At 38.3% G+C, this 17,883-nt stretch overlaps 1 protein-coding gene and 1 pseudogene across 1 annotated transcript in view; both read left to right on the forward strand.

Moving 5' to 3' along the window:
- ELP3 (elongator acetyltransferase complex subunit 3) overlaps window positions 1–17,883 on the forward strand; it is a 95,343-nt gene that overhangs the window by 44,169 nt on the left and 33,291 nt on the right. The window contains exon 10 of the mRNA XM_021665161.2: window positions 81–274. Coding sequence (XP_021520836.1) covers window positions 81–274 — 194 coding nt within the window. The remainder of the gene's footprint in view (window positions 1–80; window positions 275–17,883) is intronic.
- On the forward strand, window positions 11,596–12,234 carry LOC105705380 (large ribosomal subunit protein uL22-like; annotated as a pseudogene).

A 17,883-nucleotide genomic window follows, 5' to 3' on the forward strand; every position in this document is an offset into this window, starting at 1 on the left:
GCTGCCTGAGGGTTGAGATTTCACCCTGGGTGATCTCTGCATAACAAATGGAAAAGTCATTTTCTGTTCTCTATTCACAGGAGTTTTTTGAGAATCCTGCTTTCCGTCCCGATGGTCTGAAACTCTATCCTACCCTGGTGATTCGTGGGACCGGGCTTTACGAGCTTTGGAAATCGGGAAGATATAAGAGTTATTCTCCTAGCGACCTGGTCGAATTGGTGGCTCGGATCCTAGCCCTTGTGCCTCCATGGACTCGGGTGTACCGAGTGCAGAGGTAGTGTGTTATCTTTTATTCCTAAAATAGTCGACTAGTCTGTTTACCATTTCTCATGGGAATACTCTGATTTCATATGGAGAGTTTTGAATTTTTTAATGGAAATAAGGTATCTGGAATGCTGTCTGTAAATAGAGAGGGATGGAAATCATAGCATGTCTAAGCCACTTTACCAATATCATATTTATTCATCTACCCATTCATTCATAAGCCTGGAGACAGTCACAGTGGTAAATAGGCATGATGCTTGCTTCTGAGGAGCTTACGGTCTAGATCAGCGTTTCCTCTTCCAGGTCTACCTCCATCTAGATGCAGTAATGGATGTGAGCATAAGAAGTCTAGATGCAGTAGTGGGTGTGAGCATAAGAAGTGTGGCCATGTGTGCAGTCTGTTTTAGAGCCTCTGAAAGAAAAAGTATCAACAGTCATTCTTTACAGATATTAATGTAAATTTGGAGAAAAGGCGACATATTTCCGACGGCATGAAGAAAATAAAATTATCTGAATTGTTTTCTTCCTAGGAAAGAGAAAGTAGATCTCATTTGCAGTCAGGAACCTTATTTACCTATTTATACATGCATACATACATACATACATACATATATAATAGAAATGTAACATAACATTGAAGAAAAATTTTTGAAGCCATAAAGTTACCTGTATACCTGCAATCCTAACAAAGCCAATCCTGTATTTGCTGATAACTAAGGCACATTCCCACCACCCTGCCAAAAACTACCCAGGTTCCAATATTACAAATGCAAGGCCAGAAGGAGACTGCAAATGCGTTCCAATCAGCTGCTAGAGCAGGCCTCCACTGGGCACAGAAACTGTGTGACTGATCATGTAAAGCAGTGAACACTGAAAACAGGCAGTATTAACTACTTGAAGAAAATTATCAAGGATACAAAGTAATGGCCTTGCTTGAAGGTCAAAGGGCATTTACAGGATACTTCTGCTGCATACTAATTTCTGAGTTTTTAAATCATTGACCAAACTCCAGGATCTAAATTGCCTGTACAATCTCTATTTTTATAAATACACCTAAGAATACTAAGGAGATTTTAATAGAAAAATCAACTGTGGAAATTGCTTGCATGGCCCTTCCCCTTGTTGTTCAACCCTTCTGAAGCAATTCAGTCCAGAAGACATTAGGTGGCACTGAGGAACATAGGTGTCCACGTGCAGGAGGCAGGGAGCCACAGGGTCCAGAGCAGGGTGAGAACGTGTCACCTGCAGGAGGCAGAGGCATGGTGCAGGCTGTTGAAGTCTGAATGTAGCAAAAAGGGCATTCATTCCCACTGAGGGCAGATCTGGTACAGGATGTCAGAGCTGTACATCCTCTAGGGGTATGCTGCAGATACATGCAGAAGAGGAGACAGTAAGAAAAACTCTGTTACTTACATGGAAATAATCTAATCAGCAGATATATTAAGGATAATGAGTGCTAAGTTTTTTGTTATCTTAGAAGTCAGTTACAAATGTTGGAAAAGAAGAAAATTAGTGTGAGCGCTGTGGTGTTTTGGAATAGGAGATATTGATGTGAACTCATGGTTTCCAACATATAGGTAGATGTAGAAATAAGTGTAAATGTAATGAATAACAACACAGTTGGCCCTCCATATCCTCGGATTCTGTATTCTTGAAATTCAACCCACTGCAGATGGAAAATATTCAGAAAAAACGGTGGTTGTTGTATCTGTGCTGAACATGTACAGATTTTTTTCTTGTCATTACTCCCTAAACAATACAGTGTAACAACTAGTTATCGTATTTACAGTGTATTAGATATCAATAAGTAATCTAGAGGCCAGACATGGTGGCTCACACCTGTAATCCTAGCACTTTGGGAGACCGAGGTAGGCAGATCACCTGAAGTCAGGAGTTCAAGACCAGCCCAGCCAATGTGGTGAAACCCCGTCTCTACTAAAAATAGAAAAATTAGCTTGGTGTGGTGGCTGGCACCTGTAATCCCAGCTACTCAGGAGGCTGAGGCTGGAGAATCACTTGAACCTGGGAGGCGGAGGTTGCAGTGAGCAGAGATCATGCCATTGCACTCCAACCTGAGTGACAAGAGCAAAACTCCATCTCAGAAAAAAAAAGTAATCTAGAGGTGATTTAAAGTATAGAGGAGGATGTGCATAGGTTATGTGCAAATACTGTATCATTTTATAGAAGGGACTTGAACATCCATAGATTTTGGTATCCATGGGAGTCCTGGAACCAGTCCCCTTTGGATACCAAGGGACAACTATAAATATAATGTGTCTCTGTGTGTGTGTGTGTGTGTGTGTGTGTCTGTGTGTGTGTGTGTGTTTTATAGCAATGAGAGCACCTAGTTTCCAGTGAGCACACCTGGTTTCCAGATCTTGGTCTCTAAGTACTCTCCATCATTAAAAGGAACATCTTGTGCCAGAAAGTAAGGAAGTGTTCAAAGAAGAAAGGGGAAGCTGCCTTAAAGGGCTCCCATTGGCCAAATCTGGGACAATTTGAGCATCAAAATAAATGTTGATATTAACAGATTATAACCAGCTGAATAAAATAGGAATCCACAAGTTTATACCAATATACATAATTAAATTAATTGTTAAGTGTGATTCAGAACTATCATATTTGCAGTCAGTCTTCATCATTCTCAGATTACTTATTTGCAAATTTTCCTACTCACTAAAATTCATTTGTGACTCAAATCCAATACTGGTATTTCCACAGTCATTCTTGGACATGTGGAAAGCAGGGAAAAATTTGAGTTGCCCAGCACGTCACCAGCTGAGGTCAAACAGGTGGTGCTCTGCCTTCTCGTTTCAGCACTCACCCTGGGAGCCAATGTCCTTTTTGCAGTCTGTTTTGTGCCACGTTTTTCAGTTTTGTGCAGTTTGTTCAGGTTTTGCAGTTTAGTGTGGCCACCAAGCATAGTGCTGAAGTGCTGGCTGTTGCTTCTAATGCAGGAAGGCTGTGACGCGCCTTCTGGAGAAAACACGTGTTACGTAAGCTTTGTTCGGGCATGAGTGATGGGCTGTTGGCCATTAGTTCCGTGTTCATGAATCAACAATATATATAAAATAAGATGTGTTTAAACAGAAACACAAATAAAACAAGGTTATGTATTAATAGATTGACAAAAATATTGTGACCAGAGCTTCATAGGAACCTAATCTTGTGTTTCCCCTAGGAGCAATTGTTCAGTATTCAGTACAAGCGTGTTGGTGGCACTTTGTAGAATGTAACTACCTACTGACTACTTACTGCCTACTAACAGAACTAGAACCAACTACCGACTGTACATAGTTTCAGAGTATCTCCGCTACCTTACTTAACAATCACAGAGTGGAAGAGAATAACTTAACAGTGGGAAAACCTGGCAGCTGATCAAAGTGAACGTTATCAGAAATAGGACAAATCACAGTTCTAGGCTGCCTGTTAGAGGATATGAGAACATAGCATCACTTCTGTGTTAGTCAGCTAGAACTTCACAATCTGAATCCAATAGTCAGAAAAAGTTACACAAAACAAAATGGAGGAAGATTCTAAAGCATAAATGTCCTGTAATCTTCAGAAGTATCAGGATCAAGAAAGGAGTTCCAACTTACCAGAGACTACAGAGTTAGGACAAATACAATACAAGGTTCTGAACTGGGTCCTTTTGCTGGAAAGGACTTTACTGGGATACTGGGGAAACTCAGGTGGGGTCTAGCGGTTGACACTAGTGAAGTATCCATGTTAACTTCCTCATTTTGATTGTTCTGTTGTGGTTATGTAAGAGAATAGCCTTGTAGGAGGCATTTAAAGTATCCTCAGGGCGTTGGGACATCTTATTTGCAAATTAACTTTCAAATAGCTGAGGAAAATAATTATTTGTACTGCACTTGGGACTTTTTGTGTAACTTTGTGATTGTTTCAAAATCTAATACATTGGATGACAAAGATGCAGTAAATAGCATTCACAGAGACAAAAGAAAAAGATCATTTGCATGTATTATAACTGACTTAAGAAACCGGAGAGCAGTGAAGATGCGGATTCTCAGCCGCAGAGCATGGCAACAGACAGCACAGAATAGATAGCAATTTCACATACAGAAATACCAAAAGTAACAAGGCATGGATCACACAGGCAATCAGTTGAAGAATTTGCATTTTCTCCCTCCGTTTTCAGCTTGAAATTTCTTTCTGCTGTAACTAGTGAGTCAAAAGCAGCAAAGACATTGCTATAACATTAAAAGCTTAATTTTATAGACTTTATGAAATACCACTATGGGATATTATCCTGGCCTATCACCAACTGAGAAGATGAGGACTTGAAAAAAACAAGGGCAGCAGATAGAGTCTCTATAGGAGAAATGTAAAGGAGTGATGACAGGAAGAGTGGAGAACACGTATATGATACAACCAACAGATCATATGATAAGAAAGGCATGACATTATGAATAAGCAACTTGAGGCCTATTAAGGAAACCGGGCTGTTCTCAGTTCTTCTAACGTGACCCCTTTGCAGTTCTCCTAGGGAGAACTGGCCCTTAGGAGAGTCCACAAGCTCTAATTCCAAGAGGCCCAACTGTCGCCTATATTCCTCTTATCAGTATGTCACTTACAGAGCTTCTGAGTGAGGAGTGGTACATGTAGGCTTGAGATTCACGTGTATGTGGGTGGATTAAAACAATGGACTACTGTGAGATGAGCAGTGGTGAAATCTCTTTCAAAATGTGGAATTAGTAATATCCTTGGTGAGTCTGAGGACAGTTTATTGTTTGAAGACAGTGATGACTCAGTTCCTAACACAGTAAATGCCATTGGTGAAGAGAGCCATCCAGATTCTAGCTGTGATGTCAGGTTTTTATTCTTTAGGACTGATAATTTAACTTTGAATATGATCATTTGCTAGATTTTTTAGTACAAAGACTAATATCTTTATAGTATTTTGCATTTTGTTTTATTATATTTTTGATATATTTTGGTGCTCTTGATATGTTAACTGATACTTGTCGTTATACGCATTTCCATTAGAATTCATTATTTTTTTTTAATGTAGATTACTGTGGACTGAGGTTCTTTAAAGCATTTACTTTTTTGTAAGCATGGGGAGAATGTCTTGAGATACATTATGTTCCTTTATGTTTTGCATTGAGTGTTACTAAACTGTTACTATGACTGCCTGCATAAGAACTCATTCATATTTATTATATTTTGCTACTTCCTTTTTACCCATTCTTATCTCTGCATTTTCTTTGTATATACCACACTGAAAAATGATTCAGATTCATTTTATATTGCCACTTGCATTTTATTCTCAACAGCCACTGAAACCACTGAAATTTTAGACTAGGCTTATGCAGTACTGAGGTAGCGTGTGAGATTTTGTGTTCTAGCCAGTGTATTGTGTTGTTTTTCTGCTGTGTACCACCACTCCATGGTCTCATACACTTCTTTTTTGATCATGTGATTTTATACTTTTTCCCCCAAGTCTGTAGAATATTACTAATTATCCAGAACTTATGTTTTCTTCCTGATTTCTAGCCGTAAAATATTCTGTTTACATGAGCAAGATAATGTGTTCTCTATAACACTACTAAAGCACTTTCAATGTGTGTATTAGTAACAGGTTAACATTATTTTTCCAAAACTTTCCTTATAAAGTTGGGACGCGTCTTTACATATTAGTATATTTTATACACTGGCAAATTTGCTGTTGACACTTCCTTGTTCCATTTCTTGTTAAGGATTTAGAATAACTTCATGGTTATAAACTTAATGGCAGCATAGTACTCTGCAATTTTAATTTGTCTTATTCAGTAAACTGCATTGTTAGACAGTTAGGCTGCTTCCAGCTTTTTTAATTTTTTTCTTCCTGTTTTGAAACTCATTATCCTGGCCTCCACTACAACTAAAATTCATGTACCTAGAACTTTGTACTGCTATTGAAGTACTCTCTTAGAGTAGTATAATCTGGGAGAAGGATTACCTATGGTCAAGGATCTAAGCATCTTTTCATTGTTATACTTCTTAAATCCTCTCTGGAACAAGGGGAAAATAAATAAATGGTACAGTTTTTGCTATGAATATTGATATGGTTTTCCAAAGGGATTATACCAGTTTAGAGTAAACATTTACTGGTTTTATCACAACCTCTACAGAATTGGATGCTTTGTAGTTTTTTTGTTTTATTTAATTAAGGGTATTAATTTGCATTTTCCTAGTTTCCCTTGTAACTGGTTATTTGTGTTTCTTCTTACATCAATTGTGTTTATATTTAATTTGCCAGTCATGAAATTTGGATTATAAATATTGTCTTTTTATTGAGAAAGCTCAAAAAAAGTTCATAAATGTTGCCTCATTTTGAATTCTATTCTCTCATCCAGACAAATAGGAGACTAGGGAACCAAGAAGCCACATTCATGTTCATATAGGACACTTAGCACATAACAATTTGATAGCTGTGTTCTAGTGAAACAGCTTCTTATCTCTATTTAAAAGCCTTAAATTTGGCCAGGCACAGTGGCTCACGTATATAATCCAGATCAGGTAGATCACTTGAGCCTAGGAGTTCAAGACCAGCTTGGGCAACATGGTGAAACCCCATCTCTACCAAAAAATAAAAACATTTTAAAAATTAGCCAGGTGTGGTGGCACATGCCTGTAGTCCCAGCTACTGGGAGGATTAGTAGCTGAGGTGGGAGGACTGCTTGAGCGTGGGCGGTCGAGGCTGCAATAAGATTTGATTGCTCCACTGCGCTCCAGCCTAAGCAACAGAGACCCTGTCTCCAACAACAATAACAACAACAAAACTAAACCTGAAATTCCATTTCAGAGTGTTTTAAAATTTATATTCAGATGTAACTAGAATTTGGTATGTCTGGACTTTTAGAAAGAAACTTGTATCAGGCCGGGCACAGTGGCTCATACCTGTAATCCCAGCACTTTGGGAGGCCAAGGCAGGCAGATCACCTGAGGTCAGGAGTTAAAAAGAATAGCTTGGCCAACATGGTGAAACCCCGTCTCTACTAAAAAGACAAAAAAATTAGCTGGGCGTGGTGGCGGGCACCTGTAATCCCAGCTACTTGGGAGGCTAAGGCAGGACAATTGCTGGAACCTGGGAGGCAGAGGTTGCATTGAGTCAAGATTGTGCCTCTGCACTCTAGCCTGGGTGACAGAGCCAGACTCTGTCTCAAAAAAAAAAAGATAGAAAAGAAAAATAAGAAACCTGTATCAAAAGCTAGATGTAAAATTTTGAAATAAAAGTGCTCGGGAAAATGTTAATTGGTAACAAACATTACAGGCAAATGTATATGTGTAAACATTCAGTGTTTATACAATGTCAGGTGGCTGAGAAACTTTCTGATTTGAGAAGAGAGTCATGGGGTTTTTACTCAGCAGTGTTTTTTTCTAGCTTCAGCCTTAAAGTTTTAGAGCAATTCTGAGAATGTGGAAAATTGCTAGTAGGCTCAGACTGCAGGTAAGCACCCTGGCTCTGTTTAATTTGGTGTTAATCGGTTATGTCTTGCTAGGAAGAAACCACTGGCAAAGGAGAAGAGTCTCTTCCCAGGATATTTAGTCCAGATGATTTTTAATAATTATAGTTTGTTTTGTTTTAAATTATTGTAAAGGAAAATCATTTGTGTCTTTCTGTTCTGTGCCTTTAGAAAATCTGCCTACCCTCTATCCATGGAGGTTCACCTAGTGGCAGCTTCCACCAGTTACAGGCAACACAATGTTGACTGGTGAAGCTGAACTTACAAGGTTTATATGTACAAGGAACTGTTTTTAGGCAGGTATCAGAAGGGAGGACAGAGGAAAGGAAGATAATTTGAGAACATAACACTTTACACTTTTTAAATTTTACTGATAGATTACTTGATGTTTTATTTGGTTATTTTCCCCACCCTGCCCTACCAATCACCTTTTTCTAAACACTATGTATACTTTTTAGTTATATGACAGTTGAGTCAGTAACATCTTACGGGGTGTTTTTATGCAGCAGCATTCTAATAGAAGATTCTGTGTTTTAGCCCTGAAGGGTGCAGTCAATGATTAAATGTAAAATTCTATTTAGACACATGATGGAGCCACATTAAACTGTTGCTGCCCTCAGGCTATTTGACAGCTGTCTGCCTTGATGTGATATTTAAATCATGGTGAGACATTAGAATAGGAATACCAATTCGCAACCAAAACATGTTTCTGAAGTATGAGCAACTGCAGACAAAAAAAAGGGCTAGACATCACTTGAGAGGTTTCTGATGGGCAAATTGCAAATATCAGCACCTCTAAGCTTGAAATGTTACCTATTGACATAGAACAGTGAATATTCTCGTATGTAATTGGTCTTCTAGCCAAGAAAGCAGAACTAGATTGAATCAAATGAAGAAACCTGAAAATAATCTTAACTCCTACCTAGATGAACGTAGCAAGACCATTACTGGTCAGTAATCTTATCTAGGTTTTCAGCTCCTAGAAGACTTTAACAGTGCCTACTTATGTAGTCCCAATTGCTTACTGCAGTACTTTGTCCATTGAACATGTCAGCATACACAGAATTATCTCTTTTCATTTTCAGTGAAAAAGACTTTGTCACTGAAACTGCCAATTACCACATTTCTGTTCCTTAATGAGGAAAAACTTCCATCTGGTATTCTTCCGGCACGATACTACCAAAGACCATTGAAGCCATGTTGCATTCTCGTAGTGGCAGACGTAAATTTAAGGACATTTGTGAACTGTCAGCATAAGCGTAAATCCCTGTGTTGCCAAGTGCTCACTGACTCATGCTCTCTGGTAATCAGGGCCAGCTTCAAGGACATGTGACCCATGCCATCTCATAGGGTCTTGCACTTGGTTTAATGCTCTGCTGTCACCGTCTTGAAATTATTAGTAATTTTTTGCACAAGGACTCTCACGTTCTCATTTTGCACTGGGCCTCACAAATTCTGTAGCAGCCTGCTGGGTTTTTCTGTCGTATAGTTCTGCTTACCAACACTGTATGTAAAACCTTCCCTAGAGAGTTTACTTTTATCAAAATGTTAATGTCTTTTAAAAGTACCAGTTTGTTATTTAACATATCTGTAGAGCTCATCTCCCCTTGCCTTCCCATCTTCCCACTGCTTGCGGAGACAGTGCCCCCACAGCATGCCTGGCACCTGACCCGCGCAGAGGTAAAGGGAGGGAGTGCAGAGATGGCAGCTGCAGTTGTTGGGAGATTGGTTACATTGAGCAAAGAAGTTATTTCATTTAGCAAATGAGTAGATGTTCAAAAGATAAGGAGAGCCAGCTTTCTCACTCCCCGAAGGGATTTACAAACACTTAAAAGGTGAAAGCTGAAAAGAACACCAAGGTACCATGTTAGTATTGGAATTATCAGTATGAACTTAGGGGTTTAAAAATTTATATTTAGAAATAGTTATAGCATGTATGTTTATATATATATATACACACACACACACACACACAAAAATACATGTCTGTGTGTGTGTGCATGCATATATTTCTTAGTAGTGTATATTGAGAGGTTGTAGAGGCAATGACACCCCAGCAGTAATGAAGACAGTGAATTCCCAGATCATAGTTTCTAAGTGCCACTCTCCACTAATAGGAATCCGAGCTTGGAAAAATGGCCATTTCCAGGGCTGGGGCAGCAGATATACAGGATGAACATAGAACATCTTGTTCCAGAGAGTAAGTAAATAACCAAAGAATAACGGGGGTCATGTCAGAAGGACCCAGAAACCAGCCTGAATGCATACCCACTTGGAAAATCTAATGTCAGCATCAAAATAATGTTAATATTAGATAACTTGTATAATATAGGAATCCATGAGTTTATACCGATACACATAAATGAATAGGTAAGAAAGAAGGGAAAAGTCTTCCTTACATATGAGGTCAACTAGTAAATATAGAAGGGATGGTAGAAATAGTTACTGGCAACCATGATAGGAAAGGTGATAGAGACAGGAGTCGTCAGTCAACGTGAGACTAGTAGTTGGAATTTTGATGAGGAACAGGATGTTGTCATGATATTGACATCTCTCCCCATGAAATATTGCTCAGATGTGAAGGGGGAAATGGTGACCACTGTGGAGATAACTGGCAGACAGTCTTGACCAGGGGATCCTGTGATGCAACAGGTCAATATAGCATGCCTTTTGATATGATTCACTGAGACGGGGCATCGTTTCTGTAGTATTGCGGCAAAGAGTTCATGGCCTCAGTCTGGTCATGAGGAAACACTGGACACATTGAGTGAGAATAAAGTCTTTCTCACTGGATACTATTAAGTATGGTGTTACCGATAGACATTTTTAGACACTCTTTATCAAGTTGAGGAAGTTCCCCTTTATTCCTAGTTTACTGAGAGCTTTTATCATGAGTGGGTGTTGGCTTTTGTCAAATGCGCTTTCTGTATCTACTAATATGATGGTGAGATTTTTCTACTTTAGCTCATTGTTGGATGAATTGTGATAAATCCCACTTGGTTTCATTGTATAATTCTTTTTATGCATTTGATACATTGAATTTCATTTGCTAGTATTTTGTTGAGGATTTTTGCATCTGTGTTCGTGAGAGATGTTGGGCTGTAGTTGCTGTGATCTGAATGTTTGTTCCTCCCTCACAAAAAAAAAATGTGTTGAAATCCTTTTGGGAGTTGATTAGGTTATAAAGGCAGAGCCTTCATGAATGGAATTAGTTACTCAATGAAAGAAGCCCCAGAGAGCTGCCTCATTCCTTCCCTTATATGAGACACAGCAAGAAGGCACCATCTGTTAGAAAGTGGGCCCTCACCAGACACTGAATCTGCCAGTACCTTAATCTCGGCCACCAGAACTGGGAGAAATAAATTTCTGTTGTTCATAAGCTAAACAGTTTATGGTATTTTGTTAGAGCAGCTTGAACAGACTCAGACAGTAGTTTTCTTTTTCCTCTCTTTTTTTTTTTTTTTTTTTAATCTTTTTGTGAGACAGAGTCTTGCTTTGTTGCCAGGCGCTAGGCTGGAGTGCAGTGGTGCGATCTCGGCTCACTGCCACCTGTGCCTCCCAGGTTTAAGCAATTCTCTTGCCTCAGCCTCCCGAGTAGCTGTGGGACTACAGGTGCGTGCCACCACACCCAGCTAATTTTTGTATTTTTTAGTAGAGACGGGGTTTCACCTTGTTGGCCAGGATTGTCTTGATCTCTTGACCTGTGATCCACCCACCTCGGCCTCCCAAAGTGCTGGGATTACAGGCGTGAGCCACAGTGCCCAGCCAGTAGTTTTCTTATATAAGTTCTTTGTCTGGTTTTGGTATTAAGGATCCTGGCCTCATAGAATGAGTTAAGAATATTAAAAAGTAGCTCTTTCCCTAAGCGGCCTGAGGTAATCTGTGAAAATGGTTTGGTATTCACTTGATCCGGAGAACCCCACAAAGTCATGCAAATCAAGAGGTTCCAATCTTAGTGTTCACTTTAAGAACACACGTGAAACTGCCCAGGCCATCAAGGGTATGCATATACGAAAAGCCACGAAGTATCTGAAAGATGTCACTTTACAGAAACAGTGTGTACCATTCCGACGTTACAATGGTGGAGTTGGCAGGTGTGCCCAGGCCAAGCAGTGGGGCTGGACACAAGGTCGGTGGCCCAAAAAGAGTGCTGAATTTTTGCTGCATATGCTTAAAAATGCAGAGAGTAATGCTGAACTTAAGGGTTTAGATGTAGATTCTCTGGTCATTGAGCATATTCAAGTGAACAAAGCACCCAAGATGCCGCCGCACCTACAGAGCTCATGGTCGAATTAACCCATACAAGAGTTCTCCCTGCCACATTGAGATGATCCTTACTGAAAAGGAACAGATTGTTCCTAAACCAGAGGAGGAGGTTGCCCAGAAGGAGAAGATATCCCAGAAGAAACTGAAGAAACAGAAACTTATGGCACGGGAGTAAATTCAGCCTTAAAATAAATGCAACTAAAAGGAAGAAAAAAAAAAAAAGAATATTAAAAAGTATTCCCTCTGCTTCTGTCCTCTGAAAGAGATTGTGGAGAATTGGTATAATCTTCCTCAAATGTTTGGTAGAATTCACCAGTGATACTGTCTTAATCAGATTGTATATTTCTTCTTGTGAGTTTTGGCAGATTATATCTTTCAAGGAATCATCCATTTCATCTGGGTTATCAAATCTGTGGGTATAGAGTTGTTCTTAGTCTTCAGTTGTTATCCTTTTAATGTTCATGGACTCTGTAGTGATGTCTCCTGTTTCACTTCTGACACTAGGCATTTCTGTCCTCTTTTTTCTTAGCCTGGCTAGTGGCTAATCAGCTTTTCATTGATCTTTTCAAAGAACCAGTTTTTAGTTTCATTGATTGTTTTTTCTCTGTGGATTTTCTGTTTCAATTTCATTAATTTCTGCTCTAATTCTTATTATTTATGTTCTCCTGCTTACTTTGGATTTAATTTTTCTCTTTTTATAGTTTCCTAAGATGGAAATTTAGATTTTTTATTTTAGATTTTTCTTCTGTTATAGATATTCAGTGCTATAAATTTTCCTCTAAGCACTGCTTTTGCTGCCCTTGTTCTTTGTTTCTATTGTTGTCTTCCATTCTTTTTCTACCCTTCGTGGTTTTAATTAAGCATTATGTATGATTCTATTTTCTCTCTTAACATAATCAGTTATACTTCCTTTTTTACTTCTTTTTCCAGTACTTGCCCTAGAATTTGCAGTGTGCATTTACAACTAATCTAAATTCAATTTCAAATAACACTGTACCACTTCGCAGGTAATGTGGTATCTTATAATAACAAAATAATCCTAATTCCTCCCTCCTGTCCCATGTATCATTGCTGTCATTCATTTCACTTAAATACAAGCATAAGTAAGCATTTGTATATATGTATGTATATACACACAGATAAGCTATCTGTAGCATACATAATTGAATACATTGTTGCTATTATTTTAAACCAACTCAGATCATTTTAAAATAAGAAAAATAAAAGTTTTTATTTTACCTTTATTTTTGTTCATTTTTCTTTATGTAGGTCTGAGTTTCTGACATATCATTTCCCTTCTCTCTAAAGAATTTCTTTTAATGTTTCTTTCAAGGCGAGTCTATTAGCAACAAATTCCCTCAATTTTTGTTTGAGAAAGCCTTTGTTACTCATTTATTATCCTTTTGAAGAATACTTTCATAGGGTACAGAATTCTAGGTTGGTGGTGGTTCTTTTTTACCTATCAGCACTTTAAATATTTCACTGTACTCTCTTCTTGCATGGTTTCTGAAGAGAAGTTGAATATAATTTTTATCTTTCTCTATACATGAGGTGCTTCCCCCACCCCCCAGCTTCTTTCAGGAATGTTCTTTATCTTTTATTTTCTGTAGTTTGAAAATGAAATACTTACGTGTAGGTTTTGGGGGCATTTATCCTGTTTGGTGTTCTCTGAGCTTCCTGGATCTGTGGTTTGGTGTCTGATATTAATTCTGGAATTTCTCAGTCACTGTTGTTTTAAATATTTCTTATATTATTTTGTTTCTTCTCTTTCTGGTGTTCTTATTACACATATGTTACACCTTTTTATTTAATTAGAGACAAGGTCTCACTCTTGCCCAGGCTGTCCTCTAGCTCAGCCTCCTGAATAATTGGGACTACAGACCTGTGCCTCCATACCCAGCTAATCATTTTAATTTTTACGGGGATGTGGTCTCACTGTGTTGCCTAGGCTGGTCACGAACTTGTAGGCTCAAATGATCTTCCTGCCTTGGCCTTCCAGAGTGCTGAGATTATAGGCATAAGCCACCATACCCAGCCTGTGTGACACATTTTGTAATTGTTCCACAGTTCTCAGAAATTCTGTACAATTTTTTCAGTCTTTGTGTCTTTGCTTTTCCATTTTCAGAGTTTCTCTTGATAATATTTCAAGCCTAGAGATTCTTTTCTCAGCTGTGTCTGTCTACTAATAAGCCCATCACTGGCATTCTTTATTTCTATTTAAGTGATTTTGATATCTAGCATTTCTTTGTAGTTTTTCTTTGGATTTTCATCTTTCTGCTTAAATTCCCCTCTGTCCTTAAATGCTGGCTACCTTTTCCATTAGAGCCTTCAGCATGTTAATTATAGTTGTTTTAACTTCCTGGTCTGATCATTCCAGCATCCCTGCCATGTCTATTCCTTCTGCTTGCTCTGTCTCTTCAAATTGTATCTTTTGCCTTTTGGTATGCCTTATAATTTTTTCTTAATAGGCAGACAAATAACGTTCTAGGTAAAAGGAATTGCTATAGGCCTATAGTAATCTGATGGTACGACGTCAGGGGAGGAGAAGTGTTCTCTAGCCCTGTGATGAGGTCTGAGTTTTTCAGTGACCCTATGACCCTGCACACAAGTGTTTCTCTGTTTTTTCTACCCCCTTAGATGGGCTAGGATGACTAGAGTGGGCAGGAGTTGAATATTTCTTTCCCGCAGGTCATTAGGCTCTGGTTAATTAGTTTCTCCTGTGGGAAGAAGACCTTGTTAAGAAAAGTAGTGCTGGGGCATTTTTCAAAATGGTTTGTTTTCTCTTCTCCCAGCCAGAAAAAGAAGAGTTTATATCTCTGATATTTATGTGGGCCCTGGCCAAGCTACTGGAGGTAAATCTCACAATATTGTAGCAGTTGGCCTGTGACTGGGTCCATCCAGAGTTTTAAACTCTCGGACTTGTTACAGTTCAGGTTTTCTTACCCTAGCGCTGGTTCTCACAGCAGTTTCCACTCAGGAGTCTCTGCTCTGTTAAGCCGCGACTTCCTCTCGGGAGTCTCTGGTCTCTGCTTTAGTAAGCTACAACCCCCTCCATTCATCTGTCTGTCTCTCCAGCCGTAGGGGCAGTAGTTTGCCTTCTGTCTTACCCTCTTAGAGGTCCAAGAAGAGGTGTTGACTTTTCAGTCTGTTGACCTTTTACTTGTTCGGGTGGAGTAGCAACATTCAAGCTCCTTAAATGCAGAACCAGAAACTGGAAGTCCCTCCTCTGCCTGTTTTTTAACTGGGTTCTTTGTCTTACAACTCTTGAGTTGTAAGAGTTTGTTATATATTCTAGATACAAGTCCCTTATGACATAAATGATTTGCATGTATTTTCTCTCATTCTGTGAGTTATTTTGTCACTTTTTTTATTGGTGTGATTTGCAGCACAGATGTCTTTAATTTTGATGTAGGCTGTCTTGTCCTTTGTCACTTGTGCTTTGGTGTCGTAAGAAGCTCAGGAGCAATGAAGTTTACTTCTATGTTTTATTCTAAGAGTTGTGTAGTTTTAGCTCTTACTACATTCATGTCTGTGAACCATTTTGAGTTAATTTTGTATATGATATGAGGTAGGGGTCCAGTTTCATTCTTTTGCCTATTTGTTAAAATGACTATTATTTTCTCTTAGAACTGTCTTAGCACCATAAATGATTTTTAATGTGTAGGTCTTATATCCTAGTTTTGAAACCATTACTGAACATCCAGGTAGATCCGACTATGTTGATTTACCAGATTTCGTAGCCTGGAAACTCCTTGTGAGATTTAGATGTCATTGGCAAATTTCAGCAGTTTCTGTAATGAGGCAGACTCAGAGTCTGTCTAACCAAATTGTCATTTGCCAGCAGAAAATTTAAAGTACCAAAGAAGGGCCTGGTTGTTTTCCCTAATGTCAAATTAAAGCTCCAGAGTGCCTGAGCTTTTTATGATTGTAAATTACAAGTCTGTCTCGGTGAAGTTTTAGTTAATATTTTCTACCTTTGCCACTGATCACATTAATGAATTCCATATGTTTAATACCTGGCCACAGTTGTCCCTATCAAGTTTCAAAGTATGCTGTTTAGAAAGTAGAACGTTCTTTGACTTCTGTTTGCTAGTGAAAAGAGAAAGTATAAAACTGTGCATATGTATTAATAATAACAATTTCTTCATAGGTAGGGAGGGTAGTTTAATTTGGATGGGCGGACGGGGCAATAGGATAAGAGCAGGACAACAGAGCATTGTTTATGATTGGGGAGCTAATGGAGGGAAGGAAGTTGCCCTGTTGGTTGAGAGATGGGTTTTGCAGCCCCTTCTGTGGGCTGAGTAGGCTCCGTTGGCAAGTCTCTTACACATCATTGTCCTGGATTATCTCCTCTGAGTCCATTCTACAGAGGGGACTCTTAAAAACTGTGTTTTCTACCTATGGTAACAGAGCTGATGAGAGTTTAATAGATGCTTCTTTTAAGGGTTTGAGATTTTTTTATTTGTTTTTGGTGCTTTGGGTAATTAACTTCTCAGTGATCAGTTTCCTACATACAGTCATCCTTCAACCCACAGAGGCCCTATCTTCAGGCCTCTGCTCTCTTCCCATGTCCAGCCGTCCATGGTATCCTGCACCTCTTCATTAATTTTCTTCTTAATTGACTAAGGACATAGAGAGGAACACGGCCCCAAGTGTAGTCCTGAGATGCTGTCTTGTGTTCCTAAGTGAAAGAACGCTGTTGTGTGCCTTAGAGAAATTACATGTGTTAGGTAAGCTGCTTTGAAGCATGAGTTATAGTGCTTCTATAACTATAAATATAACTTACATATATAGTGCTTCTATAACTATAAATAAAGGCACCTTAGTTAACATATAGCTGATTCATTAACATTGAACTCATGTTAAAGGTGCCTTTAAGCAGAAACATACATAAAACAAGGTTATGTATTGATCAGTTGAAGAAAATGTTTTAGGGACTCACAGGAACCTAACCGTGTATATCACCTGTGGACAATACTTTAGTATTCACTAATTCAGTATTCACAACAGCATAACTATCATGAATAACAAGAATTAAATGTATTTGTCATGTAATGGGCACTAACACTGATTGCCACTGACTTTATCAGATTAATTTTGTGCCATGTATAATGTTTTAGTTTTATATATTTCTTATAAGTGTATATATATTATGTATAGCCATATATTTAATAATTCATATATTTGTGAGTTCTTTATAAATTATTTTAGGGTAAAAAAGGGCATATAGAAGACTTTACGTTTGGTTTGTACAATCTGAAACAGTAAAATTTTAAAAATATACATATGTTCCTTGACAAAATCAACCATATTTTTTACTTTAATAGCTTTCATTTAGTTTAATCTGATTACTAATTTTAAAATATATTTAAGAAAATTATAGCTCCAAAGATAGAAATTTATTTTACTGAAAACTGTAAGTAAGCCATATATGCTAACTCTGGTCACTCTAATATATATGTTTTATGTCACTCTCCCTTTGAACCCTCCAGTGTGTCTTTGCCTTAAAGAATTTTAACTTATCTTAGATTTACAGCGTTTTTATGGCAACTCTCCTGGCTTCCAGAGCCTAATAGACTTATTTGTATAGCTTTTAAGGCTAATTGATTGGCTTTTGATGCTTTTGCTGGAGGAATATCTTATTAAAATCAAATGGATGAATTAGCTAATTGTATTTAACATTTGAAGGGATAAGTGAAAAGAGGAGGAAAAGACTCAAGTTGATTCAAAAGCAAAATGAGAAGAAAAGATAATTGGCATATTCTCCGCATCTTTCCTCTGATCAACCAAATAGGAGACAAAACAAATTAGAGACTTGTCTTTGAATAGGAAGCAGATGTGCCAAGCATATTCCTCAGATTTTGTTGACTGTTTTATCTTT

Source organism: Aotus nancymaae, unplaced genomic scaffold, assembly GCF_030222135.1.
Source record: "Aotus nancymaae isolate 86718 unplaced genomic scaffold, 86718_ANA_hifiasm-v0.15.2.pri h1tg000079l, whole genome shotgun sequence".
Lineage (NCBI taxonomy): Eukaryota > Metazoa > Chordata > Mammalia > Primates > Aotidae > Aotus > Aotus nancymaae.